General features: G+C 46.6%; 1 protein-coding gene across 1 annotated transcript in view; it reads right to left on the bottom strand.

Moving 5' to 3' along the window:
- Positions 1-882: 882 nt before the first annotated feature.
- LOC126527025 (uncharacterized) overlaps positions 883-23,972 on the bottom strand; it is a 131,255-nt gene continuing 108,165 nt past the window's right edge. Inside the window, exons 2-5 of the mRNA XM_050174737.2 lie at positions 10,625-10,880; positions 6,854-6,999; positions 4,781-4,916; positions 883-4,279 (exon numbers count right to left, since the gene is read on the bottom strand). Of these exons, the coding sequence (XP_050030694.1) occupies positions 4,045-4,279; positions 4,781-4,916; positions 6,854-6,999; positions 10,625-10,880 (773 nt within the window). The 3' untranslated portion in view covers positions 883-4,044. The remainder of the gene's footprint in view (positions 4,280-4,780; positions 4,917-6,853; positions 7,000-10,624; positions 10,881-23,972) is intronic.

Below are 23,972 nucleotides of genomic sequence, written 5' to 3' on the forward strand. Positions count from 1 at the left end.
CTGCCTTCCGAACTACAATCACCAAGCACTTATTACGCCCGCGATACTATTGCCTAGACCGACCAGGCCCGAGAGGTCGCCCGTCATCGCCTCACAGTCTCGCAAGCTTCAAAAACTGACGCTACGACCGTCGGCACCGAGACCACCATTTTTCACCCCGTTCCCTTGTCCTTCTCTGGACGCTTTCACGTCGCGTTGGCTTGTCGGAAAAATTACTTTCCCGTTACTGTGGTCCGTACCAGATCTTACGTCAACTGTCTGAGGGGCCATACGAGATCGCACCAGTAGGTCAGTCTTTAGTGCCTCTCAAGGTCACCAGCGATGTTCACGTCGCCACACTCAAGCCCTATTTCTCCACATTAAGCGAGGCTCTATAACCTGCACCGGGACGGAGCTAACCCCGCCGGGAGGTTGATGTTACGGTGAAGAGAACGCAGAAGGTGACACGATATAGAGGAAGACAAAGGCTCTGGCCGCTGCCTGAACGCCATATACTGATATCGCTTGTATGTATACACTATTCTACACTCGTGGGCCTCCTTTTTTCCTGCAACAATATAGTGCAGCGGAAGTGTACGATGTTGTGCGCATCTCAAATAAGTTCAAGAGAAAATGGCCGTGACTGCTGTGAGAACCTGCTGCTGTCCCGGTAAACAAGTTCACAGCCGCAGCAATCATTTAAGCCTGCAGAGATTTCAAAGTACGCACTTACATTTCGGATGACGCCTCCAAAGGGATGACAACGAGGCATTGAGACTCACCTCGATTGCTTATAGCGACAGATAGAAACTTACCCTAGTGTTTCTTCCTCTCATCACATTCTTCTAATATGTCAGATATAAAAGAATGTGTACATAATGTAGTTACAGAAGTGACACGGCAAAATAATCACCCAACTTTATTTTACAAGCATGACCTTCATTACTGGAACTAAATGTAGGTCTTAGCGTAAACACCACATATTTGTACATCACTTTTTAACGGCTTCTACTCAACACTGTTTTTCTACAAGTGTGCCTAGATCAACACTTAGCAGCCACTGTTGTGCAAAATGGAAAATGTAAGTGAACGTGTTTAAAATCTTGGTACACAGCGTGGTTAGCACTGTTTCGCACAACGGCAACAACAAGAGAATAAACTATCCTTCTCATTATTCTGCACAAAATGGCTCTTGACGCCTCTATGGAGTGTCATGAACGAGCACTTCTAATAAATAAATATTGGAGATTTTAGAAAAAATAATTTTTTTCTCATACTTCGCAGCAGCGGTGCACGTGGGATATTGTTCGAATTTCACCAATGTACGCTATGACTAAGCTTACCAATTTACTATCCAGTTAGTAAGATTATCGTGCACCCTGAAATCTTGGAGTTAAAACCAGGCACTGCTTAAGGCACGTCGACTTAGCAGAAATCATAAGAATAGCCCCAGTTTCAACGTATTCGTCCCTAAGACCAGTGATGTTTTACGCAGAGTTGTCTCGCATTCGGGAGAGACGTCTCGAAACTGGTGCCAATTCCCGGAATCTTAGTAAGCTGACCTGCCTCGAGCGTTGACAGGCTTCATTTTGGCAGTTGCAACTTGCACGTCAATGCAACTACCAAAAAAAAAGAACAAGTTAGCCAGTATTTTCAAACATTTATCAGCGATTATTATACACTTACCTCTGTAATCGCTATGAATTTTAACCAGAAAAATTATTATTTGCCCTCTGACAACCTGATTTTATTAACTGGAGGAAGGTGTCGCTCAATCAGCTGATATAAGTGGAGCTATAAGCTGAACCAGAGAAACTTGTTTGCAAACACAACAAATGCTGACCCATACATCAATTCAGCTACAGCAGTAACACAAGTACTTAAGCAACAAACAACAGTAATGGAAAAAGGGATTACAGCCTTTCATAGGGAAACACTATAAAATGTGGTCGTCGAGTTCCTTCTCTGTTTCTTTTTCAGCACTTCACACAGGAGCGACGCAGCTACGTAACACTGTGCTTCTTGCGAAACGGGCAGTCTCCGAAAAGTCTCCTGCCAAATGAGTATTCATCTTCCACGTAGCGACTAGGGAGAGTGGGCCGCGCACCACAGGACATTCGGGAAGCGGACACACAAAATTCTGTAAGCAGGCTTCTCCAACAACTAAAGTGGCCCCAGTCAAGATGGCCGGCCTCACGCTCGCAGCACCGTTGAAGCGGAACGTCGCGCGCAAAGAATAGAGGAAATACTCTGTGCCACAGATGGTTGCGCCAGGTTGTGCGCTCGTCCTGAGTGCTCTAATATCAGTATGCTAGCCATCTTGTGCTGTTCAAAGGGGACGAGCAGAAGAATGCGCTCGCGTAATTTCTCGCATCCCAACGCACGTCAACGCCTCCTTGTCTGGTCCACAGCAAACACTAAAGACTTAATTTGCTGGTTCGCCGGTCACACAAACGCACGTGGCAGCGCGCGCACTGCGTCACCACTAACCTCTCTCACATCAGCAAACATGTTGAAACGAAGCGGAGAGTCCCCGGTAGTTGGAAAATACAGCTGATGCACACTGGCTGGAAAGCCACAAGTATAGGCTTTCGGAGAGCGCGCTGAAGTGCTGGACGCAGTTACTGACGTCGCGAGAGAAACTCTGCGCTGCATACTTTCTTCGTACTCTTGGGACCGAAGGGCGAAATTCTATAAACTCTTCGCAGTTACTACCGGCCAATATATATATATATATATATCATGACCAGTATATGTATTAACGATATTTATATTTTCTCTCAGTGTCTGTATCGCTTCTAGTTGTCCAGTGAGTGGTCCCAGGCTCGAAATACGAGAGGCATGGGCATCATTTTAACACGCTGATGACTTGCGTCCTGTGGTCACAACAAGTCATCCGATGAGCAGAGAGAAACAGACTTGCCCAATATGGACGTTCAGTGCACTTTACAAATCGTACGTTCTCAACCATTTGACTTGGAACATTGGCATGAAGAAACTGCAATGCTTCAAATATCTTCACTGATTTCCCATTCGTAGTAACGGCTCAAGGCATCTTTCCCTCAGTCATCTTCCTCTGTACACTTGCTCAGTACTTACAGCGTGGTCGCTGATTACCAGTATGTGATGTTCTTCACTTTTTGAACTTTAAGGAAGGTGACGATATTGAAAGGATAGTATTACTTGCCCCTGGGTCGGCACAATTGGAAACTTTGCACGCCATATTAGATTGTTGCGGTGTCGACACTACTATGAGCTAACTAGTCACAGTATTCATGTACGCACACAGGCTTCCTGTAACGGGGATGCCTTGTTCAAGCTGAAGTTCCCCGAGACGTACCCTCGGCTCCACAGTGGCACAGCTTTATCAATGAGGTGGTCGTGTAAGACAAGGTAACCCGGATGACAAATTCATCGAAATGGAGCAGTTTTTAGGTTTCAAAACGTGTCTTTGACGTCCACATCAGTGTCCGTAACGCACTGCGACAGAGGACAATAGCCGTTTGTCCGTAAATTCAAGCTATCAGTAATTAGGATCTTATTATGATTTTGGCTTTTTTCTTCTGTGTTACGTCACTGATTTCTCTTCGATGACTGATGGAGAACGGCATCAATGTGGTTGTCGAAAAAGCAGTAGTACAAAGGCTTCCAGCGCCAGCGTCGACTCTCGTCAGCGATGCGAACACGCTCGCTCCTGTTTTCCACGATGCACTCGTGGAAGGGTTTCGTCGTTTCACTGCCCAGTCCCCACGGCGACGTCTATGGCTATGTACGCTTCCGGACGGCGCAGGGATGAATGAAGCCGTGGTCAGCCATTGCTAAACCGCTTGTGCTTTGTTTCCGCTCCGCTTTCAGTTGGCAAGCATGAAAGGACAATCTTCGCAGGCTCACGGCAGCGAGGAGCCCTTAAGACGGCAAGCGCTAGCACTACTCAACTTCACTACGCCCGCATTGGCCTTAGGCCACAGTTTGTAGTCATTCAGTGCGGATGTCCGCAAGAATCTGCACTGCAGCAAGCGTGGTTTGTTCATTGTGGCTGCGCAGCCTACCGACGGAGTACTGCGGCTAGGTTGAGAAGAGGTGCAGCCAGGCGGCTACTGCTAGAATCACCGGCAGCGCGATGGCTACCCGTGTGGAACAGCCGCTGCAGCTGGGCTCGTCGATGCGGTATCCAGAGCAGTGCGTAGACACGAGGTAGCCGCCGGCCTTGACTATGATGTCTTCGGCCAGCTCAGCTGCTTCCACGTCACAGCGCAGAAGTACAGCTGTCTTGGCGCACTGTTTGTAGCCGTCCATTTGGCTGTGAGAGAGATGTAGAAACAATGAAAGGTTGTCAAGTCCTCTTGCTAGAGCAACCAGTGGTCGCATATTTTGCTCCAGTCCGAGAGAGATAAAGATTAAATACGCTTACTCTATTTTTACCTCAAACTGGAATGAGCATACTCTAATGTGATAAATTCCCTAGCTTGTATACACGTAATTAAATGGGTAACACTATAAATGGAGTTGCCAGCGCACTCTATGTTTTGAACGAATAAATTACAAATTGTGGTGTTTAGGGAGATCAGTAAAGATGGGGCGACTTTTGCTCCTTCCATTACTTAGGCGTGGGACCCAGCATGTGAACACCATGTGAGCTGTCCTATAAAGAATACTTATTTCAAACATTTTCATTTGAGCATGATGCGCATGGGCATCACTCATATTGCTGCAAATACGTATTACATACGCATGGTTAATAGCTCTACATTACATGGCACAGAAATAAGCAAGCAACCTCTTTAAAGAAATCCTGACTTACCAACACGAATGCCGAATTTTGTCTTGGGCGCTAAGCGGCTGGCCTTGAAGTTCGGCCCGCTGAGCCATGTAGACTGAGGCGCATTGGTTGTAATCATCTTGCAATTCTTTGTAGCACTTGGAGTGTTTCAGATAGGCTGCACACAAAGAAATGTAACTCCTATTACATCCACGGTCAGGTTGAAATGAAAAAACTCCAATGGAAGTCACCGCGCATAAAATTCCTATTTGAGGGCACCATTCACCATGCGCAGCGTCTATTGGTGAAATTCCTAACCCAGATGAAACTTGCAGGTAAGATTTCAAACACGTCATGGTCTGTGAAGAACACCATGAAAGCTCGATTCATCCCGGAACGCGCGGAATGTGCGCCGGGACTATTCTGCTAAATTAACGTTTCCCGCGAACGGAACGTGAAAAGCACATGAAGTTTTGAAGCAACGTAGCGCAACTAAGCGTTTCGAAAGCTTTGTTCGGTGCTCCTCTCCGCAGTTTCTAGCTGAGACAATCTTTCTAGTCTTCTATCAAATGACACAGACTGTCCGGACGGTGCCATTGGTTCATCGATCGTTTCGGAGTCCAGGTAACAAGAAACGATTAATGGGACAGTAAAAAACACTGATTAATTTAAAATGGTACGCTATGGCTTGAACTGCCTTCGGCATTAATATTTGAATGCCTAAAAGAGTATTTGAATGCTCTAGACGCATGCTACGCAACACAAACACTACACATTGTAATTGAGCATGTGCACTGATGGCGAATGCTTTTATGCCTAACACCGGTTGGCATATATCTGACTACGCGGATAATGAATATTTGTCGTTCACTGTCTCAGTTTGACGTGATTCGTGACTGATTAATACGAGTAATTTGAGATGAGACCTTAGTGTGCTTGATCCCATATCACAGCAAGGTGGCCTTAGATACCTTATTCAGCAATAAAATGGCGCGGTGTAGTGTGCTGTCCGGAACTTGGCCCCAGACATATTCCACAACGAACTAACAATTGAAATTTTAATTGTTTACGAACAAAGTTTGTTGCTATCAGAAATATAGAAGACTTGTTTTATAATACAATATAGTCTATAGACATACTGTTGAACAAAAAAATGTTTGGTGGATAGGAAGTAAGCATGTGGATAGGAAGATGTGGTGAACACATATAAGCATGAGTTCTTCGTGAAGTTACAGAAAACGGCTTCACGGTTTCCCAATCGGAGAACAATATGACTTCTTCATACTCATAACATTCTTGATTATATTTTTTTCATCATCTCCTATAAACCTTGACATTCATAAGCACAATATATTCTATCATATTGTGCAGCTTACAAAAAAAGAACGTTTTTAACAGAGGCGTTAGGGCAGAGCTACGCAGTTGAAGCTGCGCGCTGTGTCGAATTACGTAGCAATAGTAAGTGTTAACAAATTGTAGGCTGACTGGGGGGAAAAGCTGTAAAATATACATAGGGGCACGAGGAGAAAAATTAATATTTGTCCTCTGTGATAACCGCGATTCATCATACAGCGAAGGAAGAACTGACATACACTGTAGTAGCGGATCTGCTATGGCTGCCGTAGCGGGGACGAAAGAGTTCTCATTCACAAGGGACTCACATGCTATATAAACAAATAAATAAATAAATAAAAAAATAAGAACACCCGTCGTGGTGGCGCAATGATTTTAGTGTTGCGCTGCAAAGCCCGAAGCTGCGGGATCGAATCCAGGCCGCGGCGGCCACATATAAGTGGGGGCAAAATGCAAGAACACCTGTGTACTACGCATTGGGTGCACGTTAAAACCTAACAGGTGGTCAAAATTAACCCGGAGTCCCCACTACGGTGTGCCTACTAATCATATCATGCTTTCGTCGCGTGAAACCCCAACATTTAATTTAGTTTTGCTATTAGAACACATCGGCATAGATGCCGGCCAAATATGATAGAGGCAATATTAGCGCAGGCAACCGACTAATGGCAATCGATTGTTGTGAACGAAGAACGTGTGCCTGAGCGAACAAAGGAATACCGTTCCAGTAACCCGGTTTTCGTAAAAAAGCGAGTTTCTCACTGAGCCTGAACCGGGAACCCTCCCGGCAGAAGTCCTCGATGAGCTGAGCCGCACCGCTGGTGAGCCGCTTGTAGATCTCTCGCTGCTTTTCGCTGAAGCAGCGGTGGGTGAATGCGTTCACGCAGTCCATGGCGCCGGTCAGGTGACTGCACGGGTGGAACACAATGAGAGCTCTATAAACAATTCCCCCGTTGTCGTTGAACGTGTGCGCAAGTGAAGCCGCAAACAGGCGGGAAATCGTCCTGTGTTTTTTTTTCTTTTGACAGAGTTACGTGTACGAAAAAACTTAAAACACCCTTCCACTTTTCGAAGGCGATTGTTTCAGACCTCCTTACCTGCGACAAACACTTCGGCTCATAAAGTAAAACTGTTGCTGTATTATAGGCTCACAATGACGATGTACATATTAAACATCACGCAATATGCTGTCCTGCAGTGAGCATGCTCTCCTCTCATTTGATATGCAACCTATGCATGCGAAGTGAAGTATTCCACTTTGCGCATAGACAGCGCAAATACAGTGCAGCAAGCAACGCTGTTCGAAGAACGCGGAACGACGCGACAAAGTCGCGGTGATCCCGTTCAAATACCGAAGTGCCTCATAGACTTGCAAATATCGGACAGCATGCATGTGTTCGTGTTGTGTTTTCCGCTCCGCAAAAGTTGGCTGCACTAGCGAAAAGGAGCACTCCCGTCAAAAAAGAGAAATGTGGGTGCAAGATCAACTACCAAAACTGTGACCACCATTCCACTCTGTGAAGATGCAATCGCAGCGAAAGCTGACGACAGTCAAAGCGCTCAAACCAAAAGCAAAGTGCCTTTCCCTGCCATTCTGTCTTCGCAGAGTGGAATGGTTCTCATTTGTTCGTTCAGCACCACGGTAACGTTCTTCGTCGGTCGTCGTCTCGCGCCGGCGCCGTTGACATTCTCGTTGCTGTTCCCTCCGGCGCCCCTCGTACGCATGTTGTTCTTCCAATTGTACGGACTATACGTGTCCACCCCATCGATAACATAGCTGTTTTTAGCGTCGATACCTCTCCTGCTTATATACTGCGATAACCTTGTCGTCACACTATTTTTCACGGCGAGCGTTCTAATATGTTCCGCATGTTGAAATCTTCGCCGCCGCACTGCACCCGTACGTGATCACACACAAAGCAAACAATGAAACCCATTGTGTATGAGTTTGTTAGAAATTTCTATGTCTGCTTCTGTTGCCGGACGCCGAAAAAACTACTGATGATTAGTCATATATACAACCTTCGCTGTAAAACGCTGCATAGATTGTGAGAGCGAGGTGGTCCCTTTGCCTTGCGGTGCTTCCTACATCAGACAAACGGGCAGGTGCCTGAACGACCACCTTAGAGCACCTGCCAACAACGTACGGAACATAAAAGACGGTTTTCTGGCCTTACATTGTAATAGCTGCGGCTCCACCCCAGTTTTTGAAGGTACCACGGTAACTTACAAGCACAATGATGTTCGCACTCGGGTTATATTAGAAGTGGTACAAATGAAACGGGAGGAATGCGCATGTGCCAGGAAGCCTTCTATGTCAGTAGCAGAAGAGGAACTGAATTTCTTGGAATACGATGGCTGGCGCGATAGGCGTTCGCGGTGTTTTAGTTAGTTCGTTAACTTGCAAACGCCACACTTTGGGTGGAATGTCTTTTTTTCCCCCACGTGGTGGTTTTCTCCCTAATATTGTAATACTGCTTTCTAGCAACGTGCATAAAATCTAGTGTTTTCGTTATTAAGCCGAGTTGGAAGAAAGAGCTTGTCTGTGGTACAATGTGTCACAATGGTACAGCAATTAACCATGTCCAAGAACAAAAATTCTTAGGCGTTTGGTTTGACGAACATCTATCTTGGAGTTCGCATATAAGGATGTTATGCAATGACCTTTCTAAATCTGTCGGTATCATTAACAGGATAGCCCAGCTGATACCGCTTTGGCTCAAACAACAGTAATGCAATACTCTCCTTTACTCTAAACTTTGCTACGGGGTCCTGGTTTGGGGTACAACTTCAAAAACAAACAACAAATTAATTCTTTTACAGAAACGAATCCTTCGTATATACTGCAATTACCATGGCAGTTTTTTAGACCTTGAAACAGCTGCATTATTTCAACGCTACTCCCTTCTTCGAGCAGACAGAATATATTATAAGAAACTTCTGATGACCATACACAAACAAAAATTATTCACCAAAATAGACAACGTTGAAATACTTCGTTATTCACTGCGCCGGAATACCAGACACTTACCGAAAACAAGAACAAATTATGGTAAACAAACTTTCATATATCAGTCGACAGAAATAGTAAACAAGGTAGAAGAACTGTTAAACTTTAGTGCTTCAGAAAGCACCTACAAAAGACAGCTTAATGCATTATTACTCGCCGATGACATTGCTTTCACTAATTATTAACTTTTTTATTCTATTGCATCTATGTGAAGGCATGTATGACCTAACAAAGAGTGCATACTGAGAGAATTTGTGCTAATGTTTATGCGGCTTACTGGTTCTAACGAACAAATATTGTAATCATTTTTGTTACTGAAATTATGATCTCTTGTGCGAAATATATGTGTACGTTATATGTGTATTCATTTGTACTGATTTTATCCGCTGTTGTAACCGTGGGGTCTGGGACCTCTGTCAGGCCTTCGTGCCTTTAGTCCCAGTACCCCCTCGCTCGGACGAGAAATAAAGCACATATGATGATGATGATGATGATGATGCTCTCGCGCTTTAAACTTATTAGTTAAAAATACACGTGCCTAAAATACCAAGGTTTTTGAAATGTCGAAGTGGTTAAACTTGCGACTTATTGCCTCGGCAACCAAAAAATGTAACCATACAGGGTGATCACTTTTAACTTTTAGGAAATTTTAATAAGCCAGCTGTTGCAAATAACATGATCCTAGTCCTTGAGCTGAATTAGTTAGAGAGGGAGACATTACTTGCACGAGAAATCAAAACAGCTGGTCAACTGATTAACAAACATTCGCTAATTAATGTTCTGATGACTTTACGGCGAACATTGCAATTTACATATTGTAGCCCGTGAGGTTGCAAGGTGTATCAAATCAGAATGAATTTCCAGAATGAGACTAGCCTGGAGACAGGCGCTATCAAACTCACCACAAGAATACAGTGTTGTTCCACTTTCTTTTTTAACAAATTGTTCTTTTATGTAATGAATTCTGAAAGTAACTGGAACCCCCATTTATTTAGTCCCACACTTTGGAAAATTATATCTCGAAACTGGTGCGATTCTGCAAATTTATTTCAAATGGTTACGTCTTGCAAACTCACCGGCTACAATTCCTAAATTACAATACGTGCCGTAATGAATTAATCAAGAAAGTATTAGTCAATTTTCATTAATTAGTTGAATATGTGTTTCGAATGCTCGTGTTAGTAATGTCCACATCATCAAATAATGTAACTCAAGAACACGAATTGCGCAATCTGCCACAGGTGATTTTTGAAAGTTCCGCCAGAACTTAGAAATGATCACCCCGTATATCACTTCTGTTAACTGCACCCGATAAGAGCCTTTGAAGAGAGCAATATCATCTTTCTGAGAACGGTTTAAGAAGAACACCGCTGTTTTCCAAACATCTCTTTTGCACGTGCAACTCAATCAGGATGTGTCGCTTTTCTTGCATTCCGCGTAATCGAGGAAACGCTTTGAGCCAAGAGTTGCCTGTGGGTACGAGTAGCAGGAATCTGTAGAGAGACGCGCAACAGTATACTGACGCGCAGATTCGCTTCAGCTCAGCCTCGGTTGTGGCGAAGGCGAGGCTCTTGTTCTGCGAGAGCAGGTCCAGCTTGCTCACGCACTCCGACACCTCGTCGTTCTGGCACGAGGCGCTGCCGCTGGTTCTGCTGACGTCACCGACCCCGGAGCCGCTCGCAGCACCGCCACTGTTGGCCCGGCTGGTGCGTAACGTGCGCAACGTGGAAGCGGCCCAGCAGCCGCCGCCGTCCCATCGGCAGCAGCAGCACAGCAGGGCTAAAGTGAGGAGAGAGAAAAAAAGAACAGTTGCGCCTTTGATGTTTGCCCTTTGGTTGCCGGGGAACGGCAGTGAAAGGTTCAACAGCTTCCCGAGGTTTTAATCGTTCTATATACTAGGCCCGCAGTAAAATTCACAAACATCAACGTTTTGAGTCAGGCTTCCTGGCTGTTCAGGTTTATCACATGCAAGGAAACGGCATAGGGAACACCGCGATGACAAAGCGAGGCACGAAAGAGATGCACACAGCGCTGCCATTTCTACGAGCGTTTATTTTGCCGATAGACAAGATTTTTATGCAAACCACCACAACAACAAACAAAAAAAGAAAGGATAGGCAATGGGCAATAGTGATATGATCTTGGGAATCGTATTCTATGCCTGGTTTTTCTTGTATTGGGTGGAGGTGATCCGTATAAAAATCCTGTCTACCGGCAAAATTAACGTCATGACAAAAAAATGGTTATGAGATTAATACCGACAGTACAAATTATACCTTACTAGCACTAATGAGGAAACAGCCACAAACACAAGTTACTCGTTCCCATTAAGGAACGAGAAGATAGGGTATCGAGGGGCCGGGTTTTTATTAATCATATCACAAGAAGCCAACAAATAATGACACCAAGGACAACACAGGGGGAATTGTACTTACTAGTTGAATTAAAAAAAAACAATATATTAATAGAAATGAAAGTGGAGGAAGAAACAACTGGTCGCAGGTGGCATAGAAACCTACGTCTTCTCTTTACGCGTGCAATGCTCTTGCCAAATGAGCTACCGCGGCGCCGTTTCCCCATCGACTTTCTAGGGTATTTATGCCTTACTACTAGAACTAACCCAGGGAATGTTAGCCAGCGCCACCACTCGCCACTCATTAACGAACGACATAAGCACACAGAGCTTGATCTAATCACAATAGATACGTGTTTCTTTGCTAACGCGTTTACTTCCACTTACTCGCCCTCATTTGATCTGCAGTGATGGAGGAACGGTCATTAATGGTGTCAGATGCAGCGATGTGGATGTGCTTGGCTAGATTCACGAACAGTGAACATGCTCACATGGGTCTCAGTCTCGATTAGCGACCTTTGCGACCTGCTTGCACCCACATTAGAATGCTCCACATGCAGCCCAGTAATTCCGGATGCTTTCTCTGCTGCTATACTGAAATGACGAGCCAATCATAAGAAATCCTTATTGATTCCGTAGAAATCGTCCGGAAAACGTAATATACGCAGGTGGTATTGAGTGGACTCTATGCATGCAGAAATGTTTGTGGGCGAAGTTGCCCATACAAATTTCAACAAATCAGTTAATTAGGTCGGACGAAATTCTTTGCCAAAAATTGGTAAAGTCCAGTTCAATTCGAGCATAAGGCCATTTGTCATTTATAAGCACAAGTGTTCGCACGCTGTGCCCTCTTGGTTGGGGAAAAAACGAGCTCAGCTGGACTTAAGTATGGCGCGGTGCAAAACTGTCATGTTGAAGAAAAGATCAGCTTGTTTCAACAATGCCCTAAAACCGGAAGACATGTGGCCAGGAATCCTGGAACCCTTTTAAATATTCTCGAAATGCTTCATTTGTTTGTAACGACTCTTCTTGGTGCTTATTTTTATGTCTTATTTTAATGCGAGCTCTCACGCGTATCGGAGTACATTTATTGTATCTTGTAATTAGTTGTATTCCTTTGTTCGATTTTAGTATTTCAATTCGACTTTTCAGATGTACATTGTACTGACCTGATCATGTGCTACATTCTGTAAGCGCCCAAGTTTTGTTCGTCAATATGTTGCCGATTGTTTTACTGTGGCTGCAAGAGTGCTTGCAGCATTGCCAAGCTGTTCTGGCAGCTTCTTCTTCTTGCTCCCTGCATCGTGTGCGACTCGGCAAGATGCAAATTATTATTATTATTATTATTATTATTATTATTATTATTATTATTATTATTATTATTATTTAATAATAAGGAATTTGTTTCATTCCTTCTATGTGCATGACATCAATATTTTTAAGGAGATTCACACTGTTGATGACTGCCGCATCCTGCAGTCTGACCTGTTTTCTTTTCCTAAACGGTGCAAAGGTAATATGCACAACTCGAATGCTGCTAAGAATAAAGTGATGACTTTCACACGCAAAATAGTAAGCATTTCTTGTTTTGTACATTCCGTACCATTATGAAAGGTCTTTGAGATCGATGATCTCGGTGTACTATTTGATAGAACCTTACACTTTTCAGCCCACATTAAACGCGTCGCAATGTGGGGTTTGCGCTCTCTTGGCTGTGTTCGCATACTATCCAGAGAATTCAATTCTCCTACAATTCCACAAGTTGTACACAACACTCTCTTTTCCTCAACTTGAATAGGCGTCGGTGATATTATAGGGCACGTCCAGAAAACGCTTTAGGTATATATCATCACTGCTTTTCTAACACGGACACTGGACGTTGCTCTGGCATTGTTGGATTATTACCATTGCCTTTACTTCACTGCCGACGTAATCGCGCTCACCTGCTGTTTCTTTTCAAACTCCTTCACAGTGTCTTCACCTGCCCCGAACTCCTTCCTCAATTGTACCATGTTTCGTATTCCGCGCAAGATCACTGCAGCACATAGGCCTTACCATGTTCCTGCCTGTTATCACCAACGCTCAACCATCCGCAGAATACAATCTTTGCAACGCTTATTTTGATGATCTTGATGCTTTTCATATCTCGCTGTCATTTTTGTTTTTTCGAGCTCTGCATTGTTTTGTCACAGTTTCACATGTTCAGCTGCCCTTCTCCTGCTTTTTCTTTTGTATTCACATTGCGCCCTATTGTATGCGCACTCGTCTGTTCAGTATTGTTCTTTTTATTCGTTGCTTTCTGTTATATTCCCCTCCCAATTTTTTTTTTCTAATGTATGCGTACGCCCGCGCTTAGACCTCACATTTGTTTATGTACACGGTAATTGATTGATTGATTTCGCTGATCTTGCTATCTTTAATCAGTCGGTTTCGCCGTTCTGTTCCCAGCTTCGTATCGTATAGTGTGCTAGATTTTCACAGTATGCGTACGTGCTCTCTTTCGCCATGTGATTTAGTACACTGCCAGCTTGCCTAGCGATATATGTAATATACCAGTGGCTTTTTTTTCTTTTTCTTGTACATTTAGTCTTCTTGGTGCATACAATTTACATTTATCCTACTTAAATCGTTCCCACTTTCATTATTCACTTTCCCTTACTGTTTTTACTTTCAGCTGCACATTTTTTTTTCATTGTACTTGCTCACTAACCTTCTGTTCATTTTCAATTAACAATACCTTTGCCGATAGATAAGAGCTCACTTTAGCAACTTCCCATGTTGATGTGTGCCAATATTATAACCGATTGGTTTATGTGTACATAGATCGTTTTCTTTTGCATTTGTATTTTTTGAAAGCTGTACATTATTTTTCCGTTAGATTACCTTTGCACCAGTAATAAAACCACATGTTCATTTTTCTGGGCACATAATCTAAAGGTTGGATTAATTAATTTACTTTTATTCACTCACGCATCGTTCATGTTTTTCTTCATGTTCGCTCTTTCTGACTGTAGACTGTTCCTTTCCATTCTTGTTTCCTATTTTATTTTATTTTTCCTGCATTTGTATTTCTGTGTGTAATTGTATTTGCCGTGCACCAGCACACAGACCTTGGGGTTTTTCCTCGGCACGTTAAGTAAACATGATTATTTGATTAATTTCTTGATTAATTGATTGATTGATCACTAAAGTAGCAGCATAAAGCAAGCAGATAACGTTTATTATCGAACGATTGATGATCATACTTGGTAAGTCTTTGAACGTGGCACAAACAAAATCATGTCAGACGGTGCACTTTCCACGTCGCACTTCTTGATCTGAGAGCAAAACTTGAGCAGCTGTGGACGAAGTAAAAAAAGAGGAGTACCAAGCAGGATTTTCAGGGCCCGATGTGTAAACGTCCGTCAAGGCTGGAAGCTTGGATGCCTACATCCACAAACCGTCTGTCGCCCAGCTTCACAGAAAACTGGAGCACCTGTCCTTCGGCAAAATTGGGGGAAGTCATAAATGATGCACTCTAGACGGCATCGTACGGTCTCGGTTATAGCTATGTGCCAAATGTCCGCCTCAGAGATACAGCGGCAGCCATGTTTCTCACATCAGCGGCGGCTGCGAAAGGCTCTTAGTGTACCACTAGTTTCTTCACACCCCTCGCGTGTCCACTCAAGTCTGGTCGCGACATGTCCCGAAAGAAAGTCACGCCACATTGAAAGCCACAAAGAGAAGTGAAACGCTACGCCGAGGAGCGAATCTCGTCGAAGGTGAAAAGCGAAGCAAAAAAAAAATAATCTCAGTAGACGAAAAAAATGAAAGGAAAAAAATTGAAACAGCAAACGCTCCCCTTTGCAGGGCTATTAACTTCGGGCTCATGCGACATGACAGCGTCGGCGACAGTTCTGGTTTCTTCACCCGGGGAACGCGACTCACCGGTCGTAAAGACTGGTATCTCGGGTACTAACCTGCTGGCGCAGAGTTAGTCGGCGATGTTCTCGCGGGCTCTGACGAGCGCTTCTTTGGAAGGGAGTAAAAAAACTGACGCCCCTAAGTTGTGTCTTGCAAACGTGTGCAGCATTGCAGAAGCTACAAGGAAACAGAATTGAAGCCCCGTTGTGCGCGTGTACATTGACACATGGATTACTGGAAACAATCGTGATAACCTTCATGAAAGTGCTCAAAATATTTCAGCCGCGAATGGAATGATTGTATCTGCACACGGGGATTTTAATAGCTACAGATTTAAATGTTCTCGTCGACATGGTAATTACAATGTACATTGCTTATTACACGTTCGTTACGCGATACTGGTTTGTTTGTTTTATTTTATAGAGCTTTCCTTTATTTTCACGGTTGAAATGGCTGAGTCGTTTCTTGACTATAGGATTAGATATTGTAATGAGCCCATGTAAATGTTGCTGGAATAAATATGATCAACATATAGTGACAGATATTTATGAAAGCTGGTTTACAACACCAATGCATGATCGCTGCACCGAATGAAAACTTGCTGTCCCGTACTACATAGCAGGGAAGTTCCGTGCGAAAATCTCTCGTAACTGTTACCAATGCTTAACGTCTTGGGGGGAGGGATTTGGTGGAGGCGGTCCCCTTCATTAGGTAAACTGTAGCACTGCGGCATTATATATATATATGCCCGCAACAACAAGGTAGCAATTGTGAGTTTATTGACCAGTTACCTTCACCCAAAAAGATCACGTGCTCGTGACCGCGTTCAAAAATCGCCCCTTTACAGAGGAAAAAGCTCTAGGACACTGGTCCAGACGGACTTCGGCACTCAAGGCCTTAAGGGCTTTGCTGAAATTTTTAAGGACATGCGAATTGTGCGACCGTCTTTGTGTGCTGTAGAGCGTAGTATCGCGTTACTGTGTGAATTTTCCGGTTTCCTTTTATTTTCCCCCATTCTTCTTCCTTCTCCTTTTATTCCTTTTATCCCTTTCCCCAGCACAGGGTAGCCAGCCGGTTCTTACACTGGCTACCCTCCCTGTCTTTCCTCCTTTTTGTCTCCTCCTCCTAAATACCCCAGAAGGTGGATGTGAAAACGGTGCCGCGGTAGCTCAATTGGTAGAGTATCGCGCGCGTAATGCGAAGATGCGATGAACGTGGAATCGCTCCCCACCTGCGGCAAGTTTTTTTTTGATCCGCCTTCATTTCCATTAATTTATCATTTCTTTAATACAATAATTAAGTATAAGTAATTTCTTCTGCGTTGTCATTGGTGTCGTTGTTTGTTGACTTCTTATGACACACACACACACACACACACACACACACACACACACACACACACACACACACACACACACACACACACACACACACACACACACACACACACACACACACACACACACACACACACACACACACACACACACACACACACACACACACACACACACACACACACACACACGCACGCACGCACGCACGCACGCACGCACGCACGCACACACGCACACACACACACACACACACACACACACACACACACACACACGCACACACGCACACACGCATATATATATATATATATATATATATATATATATATATATATATATATATATATATATATATAGTTGAGCGTACGTGTGTGTGTGTGCACGCTATACTGATCGCTCGCCTGTGAGGGCTCTCCTCTCCACTGAAGGGCGACCTTAAGCTCTGACTGTTACTAACAGACAACTTAAAGTAGTACTCAAGGTACGACAATGTTTTAGCCATTTATGCGTATATGAGACTGTTCAATCTAACGCGCTCAGCTGAGTGCTTCGCTTCCACCTATTCTGCACTGCAACACGATCAACTATATCGTTCGTTGTGGATGGTATTAGTGGTTGCAGTATTGGATGGCAAATCCATCCAATACTGCAACTGGATAGGACAACGTTCAGGCAAAACCGAAGGAGCACGTTAACGGCTTTTTTACTCAAGTGGACTTAATATTGGAAAAGGCGCATGTGAGCACGAAACGACTCCATGCTGTTTTCAACAGTGGCGCCGAAAAATGTTAGCATGAGGAATTTAAGCGAGTCATAACAGCTTAAATTTTCAGATGTAAGCTTTTCATGGCAACATGCGCGCTACCGTGATATTTCCTGCTCTTCGCTCAATTTTTCTTTCTTTTACTTTATTTCGAGGCGGTTCTTAATGCAAGATGTACGCTCACTGGTTTGCAAAACTCGTGTCAAAAGGAAGCAGGGCCCTGGAAATCTTGGATATAGAGAGCACTTTCTCGTCATTTCCTTTCTCGTGTGGAGATGAAAAGTAAACCTCTTACTTGAGTGGAACCGCAGGACCAAACGTAAAGTGGCCCGTGGTCCAAGCGCAGACTTCGCAGTGCTGCACGTATTTGCTGATAGAACATTTTAACACACGCAAAACAAGGGAGCGCGCGCGACTATTTGCGGAGCAGTCGGTGCAGTGACGGGCGCTCTTTATCTTTTTCTCGCCGAAGCGTCAACTATTTGTAGCTGATGACAGGAAGGAGGAAGGAAGGAAGGAAAAAGTGGAGAGGGAAAGGTACGGAGGTTAACCAGTTTAGCTTAACCGGTTTGCTACCCTACACACGGGAGAGGGATGGGGGAGATTAAAGATGTGGAAGGGGGGAGAGGGAGAGAGAGCACATAGCACAGCACACACACATCGTCCGTTGGAGTCCATCAATCTGGCATGGTACGTGATATCACAGTCACAGCCGCTTGTCCAATCCCGTCTCTTTCAAAAACCGAAGTAGTCCCTTTGTCGCCTTCACCTGCGATGTCTTCTGTCGGCGGCATGTAAAAATCGTTTCGAGGGACAATGGTCTACTGTCAAGGTGCGCTAGAACAGATGCCAGGTACTGTCGCTGAACATTATATTCAGGACAGTCGCACAGAATATGTTCCAGCGTCTCCTCGCAAAGACAGGCATTACAGAGAGCGTTGTCGGCCATTCCAATGCGGAAGGAGTAAGATTTCGTGAAAGCCACCCCTAGCCATAAGCGATAAAGCAGAGTCGCCTCTCGTCGGCGGAGTCCAGTTGGCATTGTTACGTTTCGCCTACAACGCGCGGTAATGCCGGCGCGGATGCAACGGACGCCGGGGCTTTGTTCAAAGCGGCGGACATTTTGGCCCGTTCAACGACGCCGCAACGCCTACCCGCCCAGCGTGTCCAGGCGTGTTTCAGTGCCACGTGTCTTCGTGTGTGCGTGTGTGTGTGTGTGCCCTCGCTTGTCAAAGCGCGGCAGCCGGGGAGCGGAGTTCCCCGAATGAGGGGCCTGGAGGTCTCTCGGCTCAACCGCTCGCGCCGTCGTGGGCCCCTGCTGCGCCGTCCCGTGACCTTCATCCCGTGACCTTCCCTCCTTCCCTTTTGGACCGCGACGCCGAGAGTATAAGAGCAGCTGCCCCCGGACGCCAGGGGAGAGGCTCCGATTTGTACTATTGAGTTACGTGCTCTCCCGTCTCTCCACTCCGGTCGACCTGACCGGCCGCTCTTTTGCTATGTTAGAATAAACAAGTTGTTCTGTTACCAGTCTTCTCATGCTTTGCCAGGACCTTCGGATGCTTCCAGTGCCCCAGGCCGCCAGGCCAACGCTACCCTTGGGGCTTGCGACCCAATGGCAATAACGGGCGTCAACACCGAGTCCCCAACAACTCGTGCCAGCGGTGCGATTACAACATCTGGTTGCCAGCGGTGAGATCGCGACAACGGAGGCCAGCAGCGAAGAGATGCGGTTGACTGTATGCTGAGCAGCTCAACGACCATCCGGGAGCAGCGCAACGAGCCCTGTGTGATGACTGGTTGCCTGCAGCGGAACGACTGCGCGGAATTCTTGGCTGCGAGGTTTGGTGAGTGCGGGACTTTCTTCTTCTGAGTTTTGCCAGGCTTTTGTTAGTGTCAGAAACAGAGCTGGTAATTGTGGTTGTCGTTGCTACCGGGTTAGTTTGCGGCAAGACAATAGTAGGCAGTAGAGAAAGCAGCATTCAGAGCAGCCATGGATTTGAAGTCGTTGCGCAAACCGAAATTGCTGGAGCTTGCAAGAGAGTTGGGTCTGGATGTCTCAGACAAACTCAGAAAACCAGAACTGCTAAGGGCTATTCTTGAGTTAGAAGCTGAGGATGACGAGCTGTCGGAATGCCTTGAGACCATTGAGGAGAGGGAGACGGCAAAAAGACAAGAGCAGGAACGTAAAGAACAGATAGAACGAGAGCAACAAGAGAAAGAAAGAGAGCGCGACCGTCAACACGCTTTGGAAATGAAGCGTCTCGAGTTAGAGATGGAACGCGCTCGTAATGGAAGTCAGGCACACGGTGCAGGAGAACGAGTATTGTTCAAAATGACTGACCTGATGCGGCCGTTTAAGCTTGGAGAGGACATTGGTTTGTTCCTGGTTAACTTTGAGCGAACGTGCGAGAAGCAGGGGTTCTCTCGGGAAACGTGGCCACAGCGCTTGCTCACTTTGCTACCCGGCGAGGCGGCCGACGTAGTCGCTCGCTTGGAGAGAGAGGAGGCAGAGGATTTCGACAAAGTGAAATCGAGTCTGCTAAAAAAGTACCGGCTGTCAGCGGAGGCGTTCCGTCGGAAGTTTCGGGAAAATGAGAAAGGCAGAAGTGAGTCATATACAGAGTTTGCGTACAGGCTTATGTCAAACATGCAGGAGTGGCTCAAAGAAGAGAAAGCGTTTGGTGACCACGAGAAAGTTCTGCAGTGTTTCGGGCTAGAACAGTTTTATAGTCGGTTACCTGAGAACGTGCGGTACTGGGTCTTGGATAGGCCAGACGTTAGTACGGTGGCTAGAGCCGCTGAGTTAGCCGAGGAGTTTGTGACGCGTCGGGCTCGCGGAGCTAAGGACGGTCAAAAGGGTGAATTTGGCTCTAAGTTTGAGAGGCCGAAGTTCACGCCCATGAGAAAGCGGTTCGAGACGAGGCAAGCGCGCGTGTGTTATACGTGCCAGAAGCCGGGTCACTTTTCGGCGCAGTGTCCGACCGAACGTGAGGAGACGGCGGCAGCCGAAGCCGAACGCGGAAAGCGGTTCGAGATGAGGCAAGTGCGCGTGTGTTATACGTGCCAGAAGCCGGGACACTTTTCGGCGCAGTGCCCAGAAACAAAACCAAAAGTCGTGTTTTTTTCATTAGGCAGCACTGACGAGAACATGAAGCTTCTCGAGCCTTACATGCGAGACCTCCTCGTGAACGGGAAAGAGTGCCGAGTGCTTCGCGATTCCGCAGCTACAATGGATGTAGTTCACCCCTCTTACGTAGAACCCGATATGTTCACGGGCGAGTGCGCATGGATCAAGCAAGCAGTGGAAGCTCATAGCGTGTGTCTGCCGGTAGCAAAAGTGCTTATTGAAGGACCTTTCGGAGCACTTGAGACGGAGGCCGCAGTGTCATCTATGCTGCCCCCCCAGTACCCGTACCTATTTTCGAACAGGTCCGATCACCTCCTGCGCGAGAAGGGGCTTTTGTTTGGTGAGGCTAGCGTTCAGGCCTTAACCAGATCGAAGGTTCGGGAGCTCGCTGCAAAGGCGGTAGTTGCGGGGCCGACGTTGTTGAACGATGAAAAAGGGTCAGAGGCGCAGCAAGCTAGTATTCAGAGCACGCCCGAACGGGATAAAATTGAGCCTGTAGCGTTAAAGGCACCAGATACTGGAGAGGAAATTCCCGATGCGGGAAAGTTAGAAGAGCTTCCGGTCGAGCTTCCGGGACTAGGCTCAGTGACGAACAGGAAAGACACCGATCAAGTCATTAGTGACTTAATAAGTAAAGCATCGCTGTCGCCTGAGCAGAAAACCGAACTACACCAGCTCTTACAAGAGTTTCAAGGTCTGTTCTCTGAGAGGCCTGGTAGGACTTCTGTCCTTACTCATGACATAGAACTTACCTCCCCAGAGCCAGTACGATCCAAGGCGTACCGGGTGTCACCCCGCCAGAGCGATATTATGGAGGCTGAGGTAAAGAAAATGCTACAGCTCGGTGTTATTGAAGCGGGTGAGAGTGATTATACCTCCCCTTTGATTTTAGTTGAGGTACCGGGCAAGGAACCTCGTCCTTGCGTCGACTACCGCAGGCTTAATTCCATCACTAAGGATCAAATTTATCCGATCCCTAACATCGAGGAGCGCCTTGAGAGAGTGAGTAGCGCTCAGTTTATTTCCACCCTAGATCTTGTCAGGGGTTATTGGCAGGTTCCACTTACAGAAGAGGCTAGTAGGTATGCGGCGTTCATTTCACCAATGGGGACATTCCGTCCTAAAGTTTTGAGTTTTGGTTTGAAGAACGCGCCATACTGCTTTTCAAGCCTCATGGATAAAGTGTTGCGGGGACAGCACGAATTCGCTTTACCGTATCTAGACGACGTAGCGATATTCTCCGCATCCTGGCCGGAACATATGGCGCACTTGCGGGCAGTGCTAACCCGCCTGCGCGATGCGGGCTTGACAGTCAAAGCTCCCAAGTGCCAGTTAGCACAGGCCGAGGTTGTCTACCTCGGACACGTGATTGGTCGGGGTCGTCGCCGCCCCTCTGAAATAAAGGTGGCCGCTGTGCGAGACTTCCCGCGACCGCGCACGAAGACCGATATTCGGTCGTTCTTAGGTGTCGCCGGCTACTATCAGAGGTACATCCCCAGGTACTCTGATATCGCGGCTCCCTTGACGGATGCTCTAAGAAAGACAGAGCCGCAAACAGTCGTCTGGGAGGAGACGAAGGAAAGGGCTTTTAGCGCCCTAAAGAGCGCCCTAACAAGCCAGCCGGTGCTACGATCGCCCGACTACACAAAAGGGTTCGTTGTTCAGTGTGATGCTAGTGAGCGAGGCATGGGCGTTGTACTGTGCCAACGGGAAAATGGAGAAGTAGAACACCCCGTCCTGTATGCTAGTCGTAAGCTGACGAGTCGTGAGCAGGCGTATAGCGCCACCGAGAAAGAGTGTGCGTGTATCGTGTGGGCCGTTCAGAAATTGTCATGTTACCTAGCTGGCTCGAGGTTTATCATTGAAACGGATCACTGCCCTCTCCAATGGCTGCAGACCATCTCTCCCAAAAATGGCCGCCTCCTGCGCTGGAGCCTCGCTTTGCAACAATATTCCTTTAAGGTGCGTTACAAAAAGGGGAGTCTCAACGGTAACGCCGATGGCTTAAGTCGAAGCCCCTAACGTGGGAATCAGCCTCAAAATTGCTTGTTACTGATGTTTTTCTTCCTGAGGCAGGATTTTTTTTTAACTTATTGCTTTTGTGTAGTGTTTCAAAGTGATGATGTGCTTTTTAGTGCAATTTTTCCGATTTATGGACGCGTTCTGAGTGCTGCTAAACTACTGTAAGGAACTAGGCAGCAGTATAAAAGGGGAAAGAGCCTGGCAGGGCTTAGTGAGGGTTGTGCCGTGCTTGCTGACTGAGCGGTTGACTTTTGGCGTGGTTCTAACGCTTGCCGGAAACGAGAACAAAATGTCAACTCTCCCGAAGTCACTTTGCAGTGTCCTGTGTGCACCTGAACGTGAGAACGAGGCCTTCTCTGTGCACTGCGCTCAAGAAACGCCAAAGGACGCCCGACTTCGGTTATGGGCATCATCGAGCGACATCCCTCCGGACAGCGGATGCAGTCCCCTGACCATCGGGATCTCCTTCCCCCGGCGGGGCGGTCTGTTACGTTTCGCCTACAACGCGCGGTAATGCCGGCGCGGATGCAACGGACGCCGGGGCTTTGTTCAAAGCGGCGGACATTTTGGCCCGTTCAACGACGCCGCAACGCCTACCCGCCAAGCGTGTCCAGGCGTGTTTCAGTGCCACGTGTCTTCGTGTGTGCGTGTGTGTGTGTGTGCCCTCGCTTGTCAAAGCGCGGCAGCCGGGGAGCGGAGTTCCCCGAATGAGGGGCCTGGAGGTCTCTCGGCTCAACCGCTCGCGCCGTCGTGGGCCCCTGCTGCGCCGTCCCGTGACCTTCATCCCGTGACCTTCCCTCCTTCCCTTTTGGACCGCGACGCCGAGAGTATAAGAGCAGCTGCCCCCGGACGCCAGGGGAGAGGCTCCGATTTGTACTATTGAGTTACGTGCTCTCCCGTCTCTCCACTCCGGTCGACCTGACCGGCCGCTCTTTTGCTATGTTAGAATAAACAAGTTGTTCTGTTACCAGTCTTCTCATGCTTTGCCAGGACCTTCGGATGCTTCCAGTGCCCCAGGCCGCCAGGCCAACGCTACCCTTGGGGCTTGCGACCCAATGGCAATAACGGGCGTCAACACCGAGTCCCCAACAACTCGTGCCAGCGGTGCGATTACAACAGCATATAGAGATGCATCAAAGAGGGCAGATGGTATTGACGGTTGCTCTGGTTGGTCTGGCTGTTTGGTGTGCACCATACAGATAGCGTGATCTCCTGTGCAAGCACTCGAAGTCTGCTAGCTGCGTCGGATCGTGAAAGCGGTATGGCCTCTTCCTGTGCGTCTTCAAGAGCTGCCCGAGCCGCATTATCGGCGTCTTCGTTTCCAGTGACGCCGCAGTGACTTGGCAGCCACTGTAACGTCACGTGG

Source organism: Dermacentor andersoni, chromosome 9 (assembly GCF_023375885.2).
Source record: "Dermacentor andersoni chromosome 9, qqDerAnde1_hic_scaffold, whole genome shotgun sequence".
Taxonomy (NCBI): domain Eukaryota; kingdom Metazoa; phylum Arthropoda; class Arachnida; order Ixodida; family Ixodidae; genus Dermacentor; species Dermacentor andersoni.